The sequence below is a fragment of the Aristolochia californica genome, unplaced genomic scaffold, assembly GCF_029961685.1.
Source record: "Aristolochia californica isolate CCGP_79_NKW_82.1479 unplaced genomic scaffold, dmAriCali1.0.hap1 SCAF_9, whole genome shotgun sequence".
NCBI lineage: Eukaryota > Viridiplantae > Streptophyta > Magnoliopsida > Piperales > Aristolochiaceae > Aristolochia > Aristolochia californica.
The window spans coordinates 32,429,898-32,446,444 of record NW_027182290.1 but is presented as its reverse complement, the minus strand read 5'-3'; the positions used below and the strand labels follow the sequence as shown (position 1 = coordinate 32,446,444).

Genomic DNA, 16,547 nt, shown 5'->3' with positions numbered 1-16,547 from the left:
ATTATGGTTAATGCCATAAGTTTTACTTTGCAGCTTTACATCCCCCTCCCCTTTTCTTTTTAGGCCCCCTCCCCCCCCCCGAATATTTGTACGTAAAAAAAGCGAAACTTTTTCGGGTTTTAAAATGTCAAAACGGACTCATCCTGGGCCCATCTACAAGAACGTGCCTGATTTGTACGACATATCCGGGTCCCACAATAATTTAGTTTTTGGTTTTTAATGACAGAGGGGAGAGCCGGCGCGGGTGTTTCGAAAAACGAAGCGTGGGATAGGGAGAGGTAATGTTGGCATGTCATCGAAATGGTCAAAGACGCTGACCTGGTTCTTCTCTCCTCCTCTGCTTAATAAATTCTTTCAAACTTTCAAAACCCCCTCCACATCTTGCTCTCTCCTCTTCTCCCCCGGAATACCGCTTTTTTCTGTTCACTCCCACGCCTGCCGCCGCTTCTCGGTTCGTCGCCCACCCTGTGGTTGTACCTTCTGCCGGGATTACGGACGAATTCGAGGATCGGGAGGTCGGTTTTCGGAGGATTTTTTTTTTTTTTTTGGTTGAAGCAAATCCTTGATTCTTCTCCCTCGGAACGGTCCCCCTGTGGTGGCTTTGCTGTGGTTTTCGGGTATGTTATTCTTCCTAGCGGTTATTTCCTTTTTTTTCTTCCGTTTTTTTAAAGAGCGTTTTTATTTGTGATAAATCTCGTGGCGTAATAGTGTGATATCAATCTTATGTTTTGTGGTGCTTTGTTTGGCAAATACAATATCCGAAACAACGCTTTTCTTCTTTTTGTCTTAAAGGAGGATCAGTATTTTTGGTTGAAAACGGAGGAGATTTCTGTTCATTGCTTAAATATTTGAACTGGAGAATCCTTCGGTGGATGAGGTTGAATTGGCTTGGCAGAAACGTCTGGAACGACTACGAGTTGTTGCTGTTACCGTAAAAAGAATGGTTGGATATTGTGTTGACGGTCACGTTCGGAGTGATGACCTCTGCGTGAACTTGTTATTTGTTTTCCGATTTCCTGGAAACTGACGTACATGATATTTGATAACTCTTTCATTTTTTTGTTCTTTGAGTCATATTTTTGGAGTTCTCGTGAACAATTTACATTTTTGCTGCCTCGTGTCGGTGCATCCTAAAAGTAGGATCACCTCGACAAGGACATGCATGCTATTTTTGCAAGAGTTATCTATAAAATGGAGGGTCCCTTCGATCACAAAATATACTTTCCATGGCCGCTTTAAAAAATGTTTTCTTCATTTTGTACTGTTCGTCGCCCATTCATATGAGGTTGCTATGAACTTAAGAAAAGAGGGACTTGCATATGTAAGGGGCCCAGACCAGGGTGGGCATAATAGCTTATATGGTACTAGTATTGTCTGTTTGATATGTCTGGGGTTCTGAAAGTGCTGATGCAATACACTATATGCATCTTTTTTATTTGATGGTTTTTTTTAGACTGAGACTAGTTTGATGTATTGGCCTGTGGGTATTGATTTATTTTAAGGGTCCCAATAGGAGACACGATACCTAGATGCCCATCCCTGCCACAGGCTAATGATAAAAATAAAACTTAAGTTCAGTATAGTCAATTTTGTTTTTTTTTTGTCTAACTAATGCCGATGATAGTTGATATTCTGTTTGAAAAACAGGGATTTAGTCAGTTATATTCTTGCTTTTATAGGCATTATTTAGCAGTTATGAATGAATATAAATGGTATGATTGGTTGCAAACTATTTAAAAATATGTTTGTAAAAGGTAATGGAATATGAAAACTTGTTATTTTTTTATTATTTTTTTGTTTGGAGAATTTAATTTTACCTAATAGGAACATTTATGAATCCGAACAAGATCAATGAGAGGTTTTTCAGTAATTAAACCAACAACATAAATGGCTATATTTAATGGCTAGTTACCATTGCCGATGATTAGGTCAGATATTATTCAGGAGGCAATCTTGGTCCCAGAGGCAGTCCTGGTATCATTTGCAACCATGAGGCGCTCATCTCCTAACTATCTTGGGTCTTCTTGTTGAGGTGGGCTGAACCAGCGCTGCTGGACTTCAGGGTCTTATTCTCTTTTGCAAAAGTTGCTCTCTTCTCTTGATTCCTGAAGGGGGCTCTCTTGTGGTTATCTCGTTGGCATAAGGGTTCAGCTGACTACCCCAGAAGGTTTGACATAATTTTTCTTCATATTGTGGATCTGGTTTCATCTTTACAGATTTATTTGGAGCAAGGCTCCACCTTCAGTCAACTTGATTGTGGATTCTCTTGCTAAGGATGGGCTTCCCTTTTAACAGCTTGTTGCGAATGTGACCCCTGATATATGATCCCTTGTATTTATTTCTTTTTACGTTTTCCTTCACTTGCTGTTTTTTTCTTTTGGTGGGTGTTCGAACCCCCTCTTTTTTTTCTTATTTGCATAATAAAGTTTCTCACTATTTAAAAACATTTACGTTAGGTTTTGCTAAAATTCGTATCCACTCTACTTCTTCATCATCTTCAGAGAATTTCCTAATTTATATTCTACCATATTAATATCGATCAGTCCACTCCATCATTTGCTACTTCCACCACTTGCTCAGCTATATGAGTAAATCCAGTAAATTATTTTTTCACATATTTTCATGTGGGTTTTTCACCAATAAAAGGGAAAGGAATCTCTTTATAGGTTTGGGTTCCTTGAAATAGAATATTTTTATATATTTATTACAGTTTAAGGAGAAGGTTCTTTCCCTGTCATTAATGTCATTATTTCTCTTTTTGATAAGGTTTTCTGGTAATATTTTGATGGGGAGGCTTTTCTACTGTAATGGTGTGGGCTTGGAAGTGCGTAAGTTTTGGAAGTTAACTTATTGGTGACAACTTTGAGTCAGTTTCAAAAAAAAAAAGTGACAACTTTGAGCAAGTTAATTTAGGATCGAAGAATGTGATTCTGTCCTCCATTCACATTCTGTCTTCAGAGATGCTAGCAAGGGATAGCCTTGTTGGGGTACAAGTACAAGACTTGCGTTTTTTCTACATAACTATCTTGTGTAAAATAGGGTCCAATATTTCTTCTTTCTTACAGCTATTTAGTAAAGTAGCTCATTGTTTCTGACACATCTGGGTTCTGGATTAGCTTTAGAAAATAAAGACATGAGTTGCTGTTAATGTTAGATGCCTTATAACTGGATCAGTCAACTCGTTTAGTGATAAGGAAGCTAACTAACATTCTTGGCTTCTCTTTTTCAGTTGGACTGTGAGTAGCCTTGGGTTCATGTTGATTTTGGTCACAGATTCTTCACTCAATGTGTTGTCTTGGTATCCTCTCAAAAGAAAGTTCTGTTGGCATGGTTTGGGTCTGTTGTCAGGAGTGTTTGTTGTTTGACTTTTACCCTTGCCTTCTAGAATCTGTATCGTCTGCCTTCTAACATCTTTTAGCAGAGAGAATGAGGTTTTGAGATAGTTCAGACTTTGCTTTACAACATTTAATTTTTCACTTTTATTTAATTTAGCTCATTTTACAAGTTGTTTTGCATAAGGAAATGATGCTGCCTCTTTTTGCTGTTTGTAACGGTTGTACACTTTTAAAGAAAATATACTAGAGTGTTTTTCTTGTTGATAGTTGACTATTCATCACTGTTAAACTTTGTTCTTAATCATTTGTAACTCAAAGAAAAAATGGGAGGGAGGCATTGTGTTTGGAATTGGATCTCTCAGATCTACATCCTGTTAAACGAGAGAGTTGGAATCAATATAGTCCAGGAAATAGTATTGATTCGTACCTTCCCTGTCCTTCTTTGATTTCAATTCGAAGATAAGAAATAGATTTCATCTTTTCTCTGTTGTCTCCTTTTACCTGCCAGCCCAAGCTTGTGGCTGCATCGCATGTGGCTTCCACCAATCAAGTCTAGCTTTAAAGACTATTGGCTTGCGGTCTTCTCCTTCTCTTTCTCCTTTGACTCCAATGACCAGATTCACTAGCTGCTTTTACGTATCCAACTAGTGGGAAGGCATCGCCCTTTGGCCAGGTCCTACCAACCACTGATGGTCAGTGTACATGGCTGTGGTCCAGCGGCTGTGCCTTACTAACTTATGTTTTCTAGAAGCTAGATTTTTATTGATGATGAATTAAAAAAAAAAAAATGAAAAAGGACAAACAGAAAAAGAAGATAAAATCTCACAACTCCAGTGAATTTATTTTTTCGTAAACCTCCCAATATTTTATTGGTTTGAAGTTCCGTTAGTCCAGAATTTTTTTTTATCCAAGTAATTGCATTCTGAAGTATTAGTGAGGAACTTGTTTGGCATGCTTACCTTGATCACAGTGTGTGAAGCCGATGCTTATCTATGATTCTGAGTGTTGATGGCTGAGGATTGAAACTTCCAAAACTGTCAGAGTGTGTTGATGGTGTCCCTGCAGGACTGAAACTTGTTGTAAGTTTGCCTTTTCTATCTAGTTAAAAGGGGACTAAACTAGAAATTGAATGACAATTGAGGGATGGTATATTGGGATTCCAAGAGCGCAGGGATGGAGGATTAAGGATCCTCAAGGAGTCAGAAGTCAGGTGTCTGAGTTTAAGTAATGGATCCCACCCCTAGTTGGATGTTTCAGTCTTAACACTGGATTGCTTCTTCCTTGTTATACTGGTTGACTTAGTGTCAATTTTCCTGCTGTTTAAGCAACTGGTTTACGTAGTCAGAGATGGCCCTGTTTTAAAAATTGATGGGACTCCTGTTATATTGGACAAGTACAGAAAAAATGTTACATTATTGATGAGATATTGATTTTTTGTCCCTGTAACTACTAGATGTCATATTAATGGTTGATTGGTTTTGGTAACCTTGGGTTATGAGTTAATATTAACTGAACCTGCTTGATGTTTTAAACAGGTTGGGCAAGAAATACCAGTATGGGCGTAAAAACTCACCAAAATTCTACTGATTCTCCAAGAAAGAATTCCACTGATTCTCCAAGACGAGAAGTGGGGGAAATAGACACTAGAGCACCATTCCAGTCGGTTAAAGCTGCTTGTAGCCTTTTTGGTGAAGGAGCATCAGTCTCTCAGAAGCCTTTCTTGAAGAAGTCCAAGGCTTCTTCTTCCAATGAGGTATTTCTTATAATGGAATGATCTTATGATAATTTATTCATTGTGTTCTTCAGATGAATCATGGACCTTCATTTGACCATAGTGAAATTGTGAGAAATAGCAATACTTTTGAAAATCTTATGAAATTATTCATATAGAAAATGCAGAAGACAAAAACAACTCTGGGCTTCAAAAAAGTTTTTGTAAGTATTTTTAATTTATATTGAGTGAGGTTTCAAAAAGCCTCACATTCTAAGTTGTTAAGAGAAGGTTAGACTTGTATTTTGACCTTTGAAAACTTGCATGTTAAAAGAAGGGAAACCAATGAAAGTTGAAAGGGTTCAGGAAAGTGTAAATAGTATATGTTGGGAATTATCTATGACTCTGTATATGTACAATGGACCACTGTGTTTGCCACCTTGCATTACCTTGCTGGCTTTTTATCTGTTTGGTGATGGGCTTGCTCAGACTTGAGTTTGGCTGCTCATGGTCTGGAACACATTCGTCTCTCATCTCTTTAGGTAAATTTCCTTTACTGTTTGTGGGATTTGTTTTATTGCCATTTTTGTTGGATACTATTGCTTTTGAAATTGTTTTGATATATATACCAATGGAACTCAAAACCTTACATTTAGAACCTACCATGTGGTCAATCAGCCAAAGGCTTAATAAATAAATAGTTGTGATAAACTCATTTCGGCTGGATGTTCTTTCTGCACGTAGCCTTTGATCAATTATGAGAATTAGATAGTAAAAAAACTTAAAAACTCATTGCATGTTTTTCTTGTATTCAAATATATATATATATATTATTAAATTCAATAATGTGACTTTTTTCTAGAAATAAACAAATGGTGGACTTTTTGTATAATTGGCTGGACTCCGTCTGGTGCTCCAATCCATCGAAAACTAGTTTCTCATGGATACCAAAACATCCATGTTTTTCTTTATTTTTTGTTCGAGTAAAAAAAACGTGTTTTTTTTTTTTTGAGTAAAACTTTACATGTTTTGACAAAACGCTATATTGCTCCATGACTCTGGAAAGTTTCCTCTCTCTCTTCCCCCTCACTCGACTTGGTCTTTTACAATTCTCGATTGCAAATTAGGATAGACCTAAATCTACAAATGCAAAACATTTCATTTGCAGTTCTGAATTCCCACATATATAGGACAGATATTAGTTTTCACTGGCTTACCATTTGCAAGTTCTAACTTTTCATTTGAATCGTGGCAGAAAGTGTTTGTGAAGGAGACAGAGCTTCACTTGACATTTAAAGAGCTAAATGCTTTCAAGGAACAGCTGAAGAATGCTGAGATTACTAGAACCCAAGCATTAGCTGAGCTTGAAAAGGCCAAGGGAACAGTTGAGGAACTGACTCAGAAGCTGAAAACTGTTACCAAGGCAAAGGAATCAGCTCTAAAAGCCACAGAAGCTGCCAAGAATGAGGAAGAGCAGCTTGAAGATAGGAACTCTGGGGATGAAAAAGTTGATGGTTCATGGAAGGATGAACTGGACAATGTCAGAGAACAGTACACCGCAGCTATTTCAGAACTTGATGTTGCGAAGCAAGAACTCAGGCAAATCCGGCAGGATTTTGATGCTTCCATTTCTGTAAAAGTTTCTGCTTACAAGCAAGCTGAATGTGCTGAGCTGGCTGCTGCTGCCAATGTGGATAAAACCAGTGAGCTGTCAAAGGACATTGCTTTGGTTCAGGATTCACTGGCACATGTGAAACTTGCCTGCTTGCAGGCACAACAGGAGCAAGCCAGGATTCTCTCTGAGAAGGATGTTCAAAAGAAATCTTCCAAACTTGCTCTGGAAGAAATACACAAGAAATTGGACTCATTGAAGAAAGAGTTTGATCCGGAGATGGCAAGGATCCTTGAGGAGAAGCTAGCTAAAACAACTGGTGAGGTTGGAGTTTTGGAGCAAGAGTTAGAAAAAGTGAAACTTTCGGACTTGGAGTCTGTAAATACTGTTACAGCAGAGCTTGACGATGCAAAAGGGACACTACAGAAAGTAGCAGAAAAAGAAAGTACCCTTAGGAACCTGGAGGAGTCCCTTAAGCGGGAGATTGAGAGCGTGAAGAAGGAGCATTCAGAAATGAAGGAGAAGGAAGCTGAGGCTGAATCAGTTGCTGGTAGTCTTCATGTGAGACTCAGGAAAACTAAGTCTGAGCTGGAGGAAGCCACTGCTGCAGAAGCTAAAGTTAGGGGAGCCTCTGAGGAATTAATGTCAACGCTTCAACAGCTCTCTCTCGAGTGTCAAAATGCCAAGAAGGAAGCAGAAAAGATGAAGAAAGAGGCTGATGAGCTGAAGAGAGATGCAGAAGCAGCACGTGTTGCTCTGACTGAAACAGAGAAGCAGCTAGCAGTTGCTTTGAGAGAGGCTGAGGGTGCCAAGGCTTCTGAAGTAATAGCCCTAGATCAGATCAAAATTTTATCAGAGAAAACAAATGCGTCTAGGGCATCAACTTCTGAACTTGCTGCCGGGATTACGATTTCTAAAGAAGAGAATGAAACTTTAAGTCGGAAAGTTGATGAATCCAACTGCTTGGCTGAAATGAAAGTTGCTGCTGCCTTGGCACAGGCGGAAGCTGTTAGGGCGAGCGAGAATGAAGCTTTGAAGAGGTTGGAAGTGATGCGAAAAGAGATTGAAGAGACAGAGGCAGCAACAGCAGAGGCTTTGAAGAGGGCAGAGATGGCAGAGGCAGCAAAGAGAGCTGTGGAAGGTGAGCTTCGAAGATGGCGTGAAAGAGAGCAGAAGAAGGCGGCTAATGCAGCATCTCGAATTCTGGCGGAGACTGAGTACTCTGTAGAGGGTTCACCCAAGAAGGCTAAGAAGATGAATCTGGCTGCAACGAATACTGGGAGCCGTAAGGGAGTAAAGACATCTGGCTCCAAGAAGTCACTTTTACCAAACCTGAGTGGCATCTTTCATAGGAGGAAAAGCCAATTTGATGGGAGCTCACCATCTTATCTTCCTGGGGAAAAACCTGTATGACCACCCACCCTACTCTGTACCCTTAAAAAGTGTAATTTGCATGTTTGATTGTATGTAAGAAGGTGAGCACTTTATGTGGGATGGGTTTGTGTACAGTGGTTTGAGCAGAGCAATCTCGTTTCTGTAGTTTTCTCCTGAAGCAAGTGAAATTGCAAAAAACTTGGTTCTGCAACCTCAACATTTTCAGATATTCTTCCACCTAAGATGACAAAGCTATTACAAAGGTTTCACTTCAAGTAATGAGACGTATATGCTCTGTACAACGAATACATTTTAATAGGAGAGTAGAAAGGGCGAGTGTAACGAAAGGCTAAACAGAAGTCGGTAATGAAGTGCCGTAAGACCTTCCAGAAGAGACTCTCTTCTTCGAAAATCTTCTGAGCCCTCATCATCCATTGTCTCTCTGACTTCTTTCCTACTTTCCTCCCTTTCTTTGTTAATAAAAGGGAGAGAAGGTGAAGCAAAGGTCGCCTTTGTTTAAAATGGTTAATAAGTTTCAAGTGTTGGATGGAGTTCCGATGGATTTGGTCACCAGAACAGGTCCAAGCGAACAAGCCAGGACAGCCAACACGAGTGATTTTAAGGTAACAGCAGACGGTAAGCACCCTTTGTCACTGCGGAAGAAGAGCGCCTCATACACGGGAATGTTGATCAGAATCAAAACCCCGCACAGAAGGAATTGCAGTCCCAAAGCGTCGAAAGCCATAAACTCGCTGCTTGCCAGGACAGTCTTCAGCCCTCCACCCAAGGAAATAAGGTTGAGCAGAGCAAGTGTGGATATGATAACAAACATTGGAGAAGTTGATCCGAACTCCATGATCTCCTGCTCATACCTCCTGCAAACTTCCCCATCGGCTACTTTGGCCGTGACTACGAAGCTGGATTTGGAGAAACCTGAAAGCTTGAGGAATGCGTCAACGAATCCAAAGAGGTACGAGGTAGTCCTTCTAAATATAATCATCCTCAGCACATTCCACCATCCTTTCAGAGTCTGTCCGCTCCAAAATGACTCAAACACACCGGATATATGATTCGCCACGATCACATAAACAAAGGGTATGAACCACGGGCTGGACATCTGTTCACATGAGATTGTTTAGATATTCGCATCTGTTTGTGGAAAGTACAGAGAGAGAGAAGGAAGAGAGAGTTGCACCTTCGGGAACACGGCAGTGCCTGTGTAGAGGCAGAGCGAGGGGACGACGACATAATATAGCGTAGGGATTGAAGTGCAAGCCCATAAATTATAGATGGAATACGCCATGCGGTGGCCAATATCAATCTTCCCATCCCAACGGAAGAGAGGAGAGTACTTGGAGAGGACTATATGCAAATTGCCCTCTGACCATCTTTTATGTTGCACCAGTGCTTGTTCCAGTGTGATCGGACCAATTCCCAAGAAGCTTCTCCTCGGCGGATTGAAATATACAGATTTCCAGCCATTGCGTTGGATTGAGAGTCCTGTTACTACGTCTTCAACTGCGCACCCGTATCTTAGACCCATCTAGAAATCCACAGATCAAATGGAAGGAGAGAGAGATCTTAGAGCCATCTAGAATTCCACAGATCAAATTAAAGGAGAATCAAGAGAGAGATACCTCCTTTCCCCATTGGGTGTTCTCTTCAGCCGTACAACTGGCTAGACCCTTCACCCTTTCTTCCAACTCCCTGATACTTTCATCTTTCTTTGCTGAGCTCTTCCTCCATTCTTCCTTGTAGCCCTTGCTGTACTGCTTCCCACACAGACTTCGTCTTCTATGAAAGCATCCTGTGCCTATGTACAGAGGTCCCCCGAAGCCATCGACACCTGGATGCTCTATCTTCGCGGTTACCAATTTTCAAACAGTTCAGTGAGACGGCAAAAGCTATTATTTTCCATTAACTACCAATTTGATCTTGTTCAGAGTAGGTTTTGGGAACTGATACTCACCCCATTAATGACGATCAACTCATTATGATAAAAATTGTTCCTGGTGGTATTATTGAATGTCTGGGGGGACTGCACATAGGCAACCTCGTGGCCGTTCTCTTCGTCCATGAAGAAGCACAATGCATCTCTCACCGCTTGGGAATTGTTGGAGTACATGTCGCAATCCACATTGAGAATGATCTGGCCATTGCTGCTCTCTGATGACACTCTCAACTGCAGATTGCACATGAAGTAACTTTTCTGGTTCGTAGAAAGCTTAAACACCATCTGATATGAATTTATGACAGTCGACCCTCTACTATTTAACAAAGAGAAAATCATTGTGTTTAGATCTTTTATGCTGCTATTCTTGTTCTTTTTTTATATTTTTATAAATAAAATTTTTTTAATATAATTCATTAACTATATCCAATAATTACATAATTATTACTTAATCATAATAAATAGTAAATATTGAATTACAGTTAATTTGGATTATAGTTTCAATTCAAGAGACGCTAACAGGGAGATGGTGTAAACTCCCAGAAATTACTGAACTCTCTTTTGTTTAATTATCTCTTTCGTCTCCACTGTTGGTATTTCAAGAAACGAATGCACAGCAGTCAAATTTTTCAGAAACAGACCCTAAAGATGTTATCTGCTCTGCTTCTTTACGTGAAGGTAATGTTCTTCTTCTGCCAGGAGTTCGTACGTTACCTGCTCTGCTTGTTTATATGAAGGACCAGTTGCACCAGTTGAGTTTAGCTTACCAATGCATTCATGGCTCCAGCTTTAAAATGATGGGGATGTTTAGGTCTCTTCTCCCGTGCCAAATACACCAGCGTCGGCAATGGATATCCGTCGACGTCTGCATTCTGTGGGTTGCTCCCGTCCAGAAGTATCTGATAATTCAGCAACATAAACGGATATGAGTAAAAAAGTTTCTAAGAAATCAAAATAAACATTAAGCTTTGAAGATCAATAAACCGATTGGTATATCAAAGGGTGAATTGCGAGGAAGATGCAGAAGATTCAAGCCAGAAAAATAACTCTTTTCAACAGTCCCATCCATTAGCAGTTTTTTAATCTTTACCTTGAGGATCGTCTGATGATTCCTTGCGGTTACGTCACCATTCCACTCGGAAAAACCTTCATGCTCTGCCTTTATCTCTTTAGAGATCTTCCCTGACTTGGTTGTTGCTTCAACGCGACTCTCCATTTCTTGGTACAGTTTCTGAGAAGAGTAGAAAACGTCGTTAAGCTTCATAGATATTTAACTTTTTCCTTTGATAGTTCTTACTCGAGTCCTTTATTGAGCGAATCAAATTACCTTCACAGCTTGCCATTCTTCAACAAACGAGTCGCTTGCCGGAGGATCAAAGGGAGATGAAAAGTAGGCGCCGGGGGACCTGGGTTCCACGTTAAACTTCTTGCAGAAGGGAATCCAGTGTTTGGCGTAGCGAGATGCTTCTAACAGAGCATAGAACGTCAAATCAGATCCTCCGTCGTCTGAGAGATAGACGGCGATCTTTTCCGATGGGTAATCGTACGCCATGACGGATAGAACAGTGTTGACGACAAGCAAAGGAGGCTCTATGGTGGGATCGGCTGTACATACAAAGATATCGACATACGGCAATTCCGTCTCGTATCTGTTTGGACAAACAAATATAAGATCAGATACGAATTCAATAGAATTTCGCGCTGAAACAAAAAAGAATTGTAGTCTCCAATCTTACCTCTGGGAGAGTCTTTCCTTGAAAGTGTAGCGAAGAACAGGTCTCCAGCGAACGGACTGGTTGAGGATCCAGTACAAGCCGAGGAAGATCTCTGCTCCAAACAGCCCATACCAAACCCATCTCTCCCCTGTCTCGGGGATATGATTCCATCTATAGAACCATATCAAACAGATCCCCACAAATACTGAAAGAGCGTAAAGCCTGTAAGCAGTTCTCCATTTAAACTCCTCCGTTTCAAACAGTGGAGCGCTCCCATCTTCTCTTCCCATCTCTTGCATACTGTCTTCTTGCTTACAGTCACCGATTTTATAATTTACTAGCGTTGTAAAGACGTTGTCGTGAGAGGTCATTCGTTGTCGTTCCTATTGACGTTAACCATGGCAGATATTGGATCGTGTTATCACGTCAGTGTCTCCACCACTATAGTGGAATGACAGCTAGGTTGATAAGGGAGCTACGTTCAGTAAATCTCAGTACACGCGAGCAGAGTTTGATTGGAAAAGCCTAAATGACATCACTGCTTGCGTACTGGCTATATTGAGATATCAGATAAGATGGAGACCGGAAAGATGAAGATGGAGGTGATTAAAGAAATGACAAAATCCTTCCTAAATTAGTTCGCTCTAGTGCAATGGGTTTGGATGATGGCAACCACTTGCACCAATCTGGTCGAATTGTAAAACAGAAACAGATTCTGAACTCTAAACCTTAAAACCTTAAACCCCATATTCTTCGGAATTTACACCATTTGGATAAGGAATTGTTTCGATTTTTAAAATAATAAACAAGTAACTGCAACAAAAATATTGTTAAATCTTTTATTTATGTTAAATTATTCGGATTCAATGGAATTTTGTCGTTCTTTCCGTAATCAATGCTAGTGTTGGTAAAGTAGCCAGGGTAGCTATTGTTAGTGAACTGAAGGTAATGGAAGATGGTAAGCTGCCTCCGTCCCTTCTTAAGAAGAGCGCTTCATACACTGGTAAGTGGATGAGAATTAAAGATCCACACAGAAGTAGCTGAGATGCATGCCAATGCGTCAAAAACCACCAATTCCTTGGCTGCAAGGTCATTCTTCAGCCCACCTTCGAAGGAAATAAGATTCAATAGAGCAACCGTGGATATGATGACGAACATGGGCGAAGATGATCCAAACTCCATGATCTCTTGCTCATACCTCCTTCTCACATCCTCATCTGCTACTTTGGCTGTGATAACGAAGGACGACTTGGAAACCCTGACAGCTTGAGGAGGGTATCAATGAACGCAAAGAGGTAAGAAGTAGTTCTCTTGAACATATTCATCCTCACCATATTCCACCATCCCTTAACCAAAGTGATTCAATCACGGCGTATATGTGATTGGCGACGATGACATAAGCGAAGGGTATGAGCCACGGGCTGGACATCTGTAACGATGAAATCTTTCAGGGATTCAGAGATTCAGAAATTCAGAGAGCGAGAGAGAGAGAGAGGGGAATCGTAGAGGTGCCAGTGTAGAGGCAAAGTGAAGGGACGATGACATAAAAGAGTGTTGAGATAGAAATGGAAGCCAACAAGTAAACGGAATACACCATCCGAAGTCCAAGGTTGATCTTCCCGTTCCAGAAGAGGCAACGAGAATAGCTTGAGAGAAAAATCTGAAAATCACCTTCTGACCATCTTTTGTGTTGCACAAGTACCTGTTCTAGTGTTATAGCAGCAATGCCCACAACGCTTTTCTGTGTTGGGTTGAAGAAAACGGACTTCCAGCCATTTTGCTGAATCACTAAGCCTGTCATTACATCTTCCACAGCACATCCATACCTCAGCCCCATCTGGAAAACCGCATTCATCAAATTACAGAGGACAAACGACACAATCCAGTACTTCTAAATTTCCGGCGGAGGTAGAGAGAGAGAAGAGACCTTTCCCCAGTCACTGTTCTCTTCAATGGAACAGCTTGCTAGAACCTTAGCTCTTTCTTCCAACTCTTTTACAACACCTTTTTTGTGGGTTTCTGTTGGAAATATTACCGACGCTATTCCCTCTCAAAAATTTTAACGCTCTTGGACAGAAACTCTCTGAACTTTTTTCGTTCTTTTCTGGATGATAAATTACATAGGTTACGGTCCTATTTATAAACTTCAAAAGGTAATCCACACCAAAAATACCTCCATTACATGGTATAATCTGTTGGAATTATGGTTTTAAATATATTATTTATGAAATAAAATTACCTTAATTTATAGGCGTGGGGCCCACTTCTAGATGTTTTGTCATTGGATATTCAATATAAGTAATAATAGCTAGCACATCCACCCTGTAGATGTAGATTAATTGGGTGCATTGACTTAGTGGACACTTCCCTTGGGAATAAGGAGATGTATCTCTCTTAGGGGGATGTATCTCTCCTAAGGGGATATATCCTGATGAATAGTCATTAGTGCCACACCCTTTCGAAATCCATAAATTCCTCCATGGTCTTACAAGTGAAGCTAAGGCTATTTGTACACCCAGTTTGGCTGAACGGGAACAAACTTATCACTTGTAAACGAATTATCAAAGGTTATCTTGTGCACTTCAAGTTTTATTTATATTCTTCACGATGAAAGATATGCTCTCTCTATTCTTTTTATTTCAATTCTATTTTATATATATGAAATAAAGAGAATTATGGAGGATTTAATATCTATTTTTATGATATTTATTTTATTATTACTAGACATCAAGTCTGACAAATACAAGTGATTAATACCTATGGTATCATAGAGATATATTCTAATTTTTTATATTTTTTTGGATTTTTTGGCTATTTTTTGGCTTCTTGTGTTCTGGTGCCGCAGGTGGGCTGCTGTGCGGGAATCGGCGCGAGTTGACCCAGAAATTAACTCAGGACCAATACTGTTTGAAAAAAATAAACACTTACCTCACTGTTCGTCTTCCTCCTTCGACCGAAAAAACAGAGACGTCATCGTCTTTCTTTCTGGATTTTCTTTCGCCAGAAAATCCTTCCACCAGAGACGTCTTTATGCCGGAAACTTGGCAACAAAACCTTTTTAAAGGATTTCCGACCAACTCTGATATCACTGTTGGAAATATTACCGACGCTTTTCCCTCTAAATTTTTTTAACACTCTTGGACAGGAACTCTCTGAATTTTTTCTTCTTTTCGGGACGATAGATTACATAGTTTACAGTCCTATTTATAGACTTTAAAGGGTAATCAACAGCATAAATACCTCCATGCATAATCTTTGCCATATCCGACTTCATTTTGCCAGTACACTGAAAATCCAAAGCTTCTTTTTGCTGGGCTTCATGGATCAAGGTTACGATCTAACATTTTCTTTGTGCATTCGCCCTTGTATACCTTAGTATACTGCTTCCCGCTTAGGCTCTCTTGTAAGGAAGCATCCCGTACCAATATACAGGTGTCCTCCCAGGCATTGTGTTTTGAACCGGACCTCTCAGACCCACATCCTGTTAAACGAGAGAGTTGGAATCAATATAGCCCAGGAAATAGTATTGACTCGTACCTTCCCTGTCCTTCTTTGATTTCAATTCGAAGATAAGAAATAGACTTCAGCTTTTCCCTGTTGTCTCCTTTTACCTGCCAACCCAAGCTTGTGGCTGCATCACAATTCCATGCATGTGGCTTCCACCAATCAAGTCTGGCTTTAAAGACTATTGACTTCCGGTCTTCTCCTTCTCTTTCACCTTCTTGACTCCGATCACCAGATTTAGTAGCTGCTTTTACGTATCCAACTAGTGGGAAGGCATCGCCCATTGGCCAGGTCCTACAAACCAATGTACGTGCCTGTGCCTTACTAGCTTATGTTTTCTAGAAGTTAGATTTGTATTGATGATGAATTCAACAAAAAAATGAACGAGGACAAACAGAAAAAGAAGATAAAATCTCAAAACTCCAGTAAATTTATTTTATTGGTTTGAAGTCCCGTCAGTCCAGAAATTTTTTTGATCCAAGTAATTGCATTCTGGAGTATTAGTGAGGAACTTGTTTGGCATGCTTACCTTGATCACAGTGTGTGATGTCGATGCTTATCTATGATTCCGAGTGTTGATGCCTGAGGATTGAAACTTCCAAAACCGTGTTAGGGTGTGTTGATGGTGTCTCTGCAGGATTGAACTTGTTGTAAGTTTGCCTTTTCTATCTAGTTAAAGGGGACTAAACTAGAAATTGAATGACAATTGAGGGATGGTATATTGGGATTCCAGGAGCGCAGGGATGGAGGATTAAGGATCCTCAAGGAGTCAGAAGTCAGGTGTCTGAGTTTTAAGTAATGGATCCCACCCCTAGTTGGATGTTTCAGTCTTAACACTGGATTGCTTCTTCCTTGTTATACTGGTTGACTTAGTGTCAATTTTCTTGCTGTTTAAGCAACTGGTTTACGTAGTCAGAGATGGCCCTGTTTTAAAAATTGATGGGACTCCTGTTATATTGGACAAGTACAGAAAAAATGTTACATTATTGATGAGATATTGATTTTTTGTCCCTGCAAGTATTAGATGTCATATTAATGGTTGACTGGTTTTGGTAACCTTGGGTTATGAGTTAATATTAACTGAACCTGATTGATGTTTTAAACAGGTTGGTCGAGAAATCCCAGTATGGGAGTAAAAACTCACCAAAATCCTACTCATTCTCCAAGAAATAATTCCACCGATTCTCCAAGACGAGAAGTGGGGGAAATAGACACTAGAGCACCATTCCAGTCGGTTAAAGCAGCTCGTAGCCTTTTAAAGTCTATAAATAGGAATGTAATCCCTGTAATCTATCATTCAGAAATTTAGAGAAAAATTCTGAGAGCTTCTGTCCGAGAGAGTTTA

The 16,547-nt window shown here is 40.0% G+C and overlaps 2 protein-coding genes and 1 pseudogene across 4 annotated transcripts; 1 reads left to right on the top strand and 2 right to left on the bottom strand.

The window, feature by feature from the left end:
• The first annotated feature begins 273 nt into the window (after positions 1 to 273).
• On the top strand, positions 274 to 8,307 carry LOC137941752 (WEB family protein At5g55860-like). 3 transcript variants are annotated; one of them, XM_068787312.1, is made up of 3 exons: positions 274 to 617; positions 4,871 to 5,088; positions 6,302 to 8,307. In XM_068787312.1, the coding sequence occupies exons 2-3, from the start codon at positions 4,891 to 4,893 to the stop codon at positions 8,069 to 8,071; spliced, it is 1,968 nt and encodes a 655-aa protein (XP_068643413.1). In that variant the 5' UTR covers positions 274 to 617; positions 4,871 to 4,890; the 3' UTR covers positions 8,072 to 8,307. The 3 variants fall into 3 exon arrangements, with proteins under 3 accessions (XP_068643413.1, XP_068643414.1, XP_068643415.1); XM_068787313.1 differs by lacking the exon at positions 274 to 617 and adding an exon at positions 2,081 to 2,167; XM_068787314.1 differs by lacking the exon at positions 274 to 617 and adding an exon at positions 4,395 to 4,414.
• Positions 8,167 to 11,988, bottom strand: LOC137941751 (cellulose synthase-like protein E6). Its single transcript, XM_068787311.1, has 8 exons — positions 11,720 to 11,988; positions 11,311 to 11,632; positions 11,074 to 11,214; positions 10,751 to 10,882; positions 10,002 to 10,214; positions 9,670 to 9,891; positions 9,228 to 9,575; positions 8,167 to 9,149 (listed from the first exon to the last, which is right to left on the bottom strand). Exons 1-8 carry the CDS (start codon positions 11,986 to 11,988, stop codon positions 8,568 to 8,570), a joined length of 2,229 nt encoding a protein of 742 aa, XP_068643412.1. The 3' UTR covers positions 8,167 to 8,567.
• Positions 11,989 to 12,561: 573 nt separating this feature from the next.
• LOC137940796 (cellulose synthase-like protein E6) lies at positions 12,562 to 15,486 on the bottom strand (annotated as a pseudogene).
• Positions 15,487 to 16,547: the final 1,061 nt, after the last annotated feature.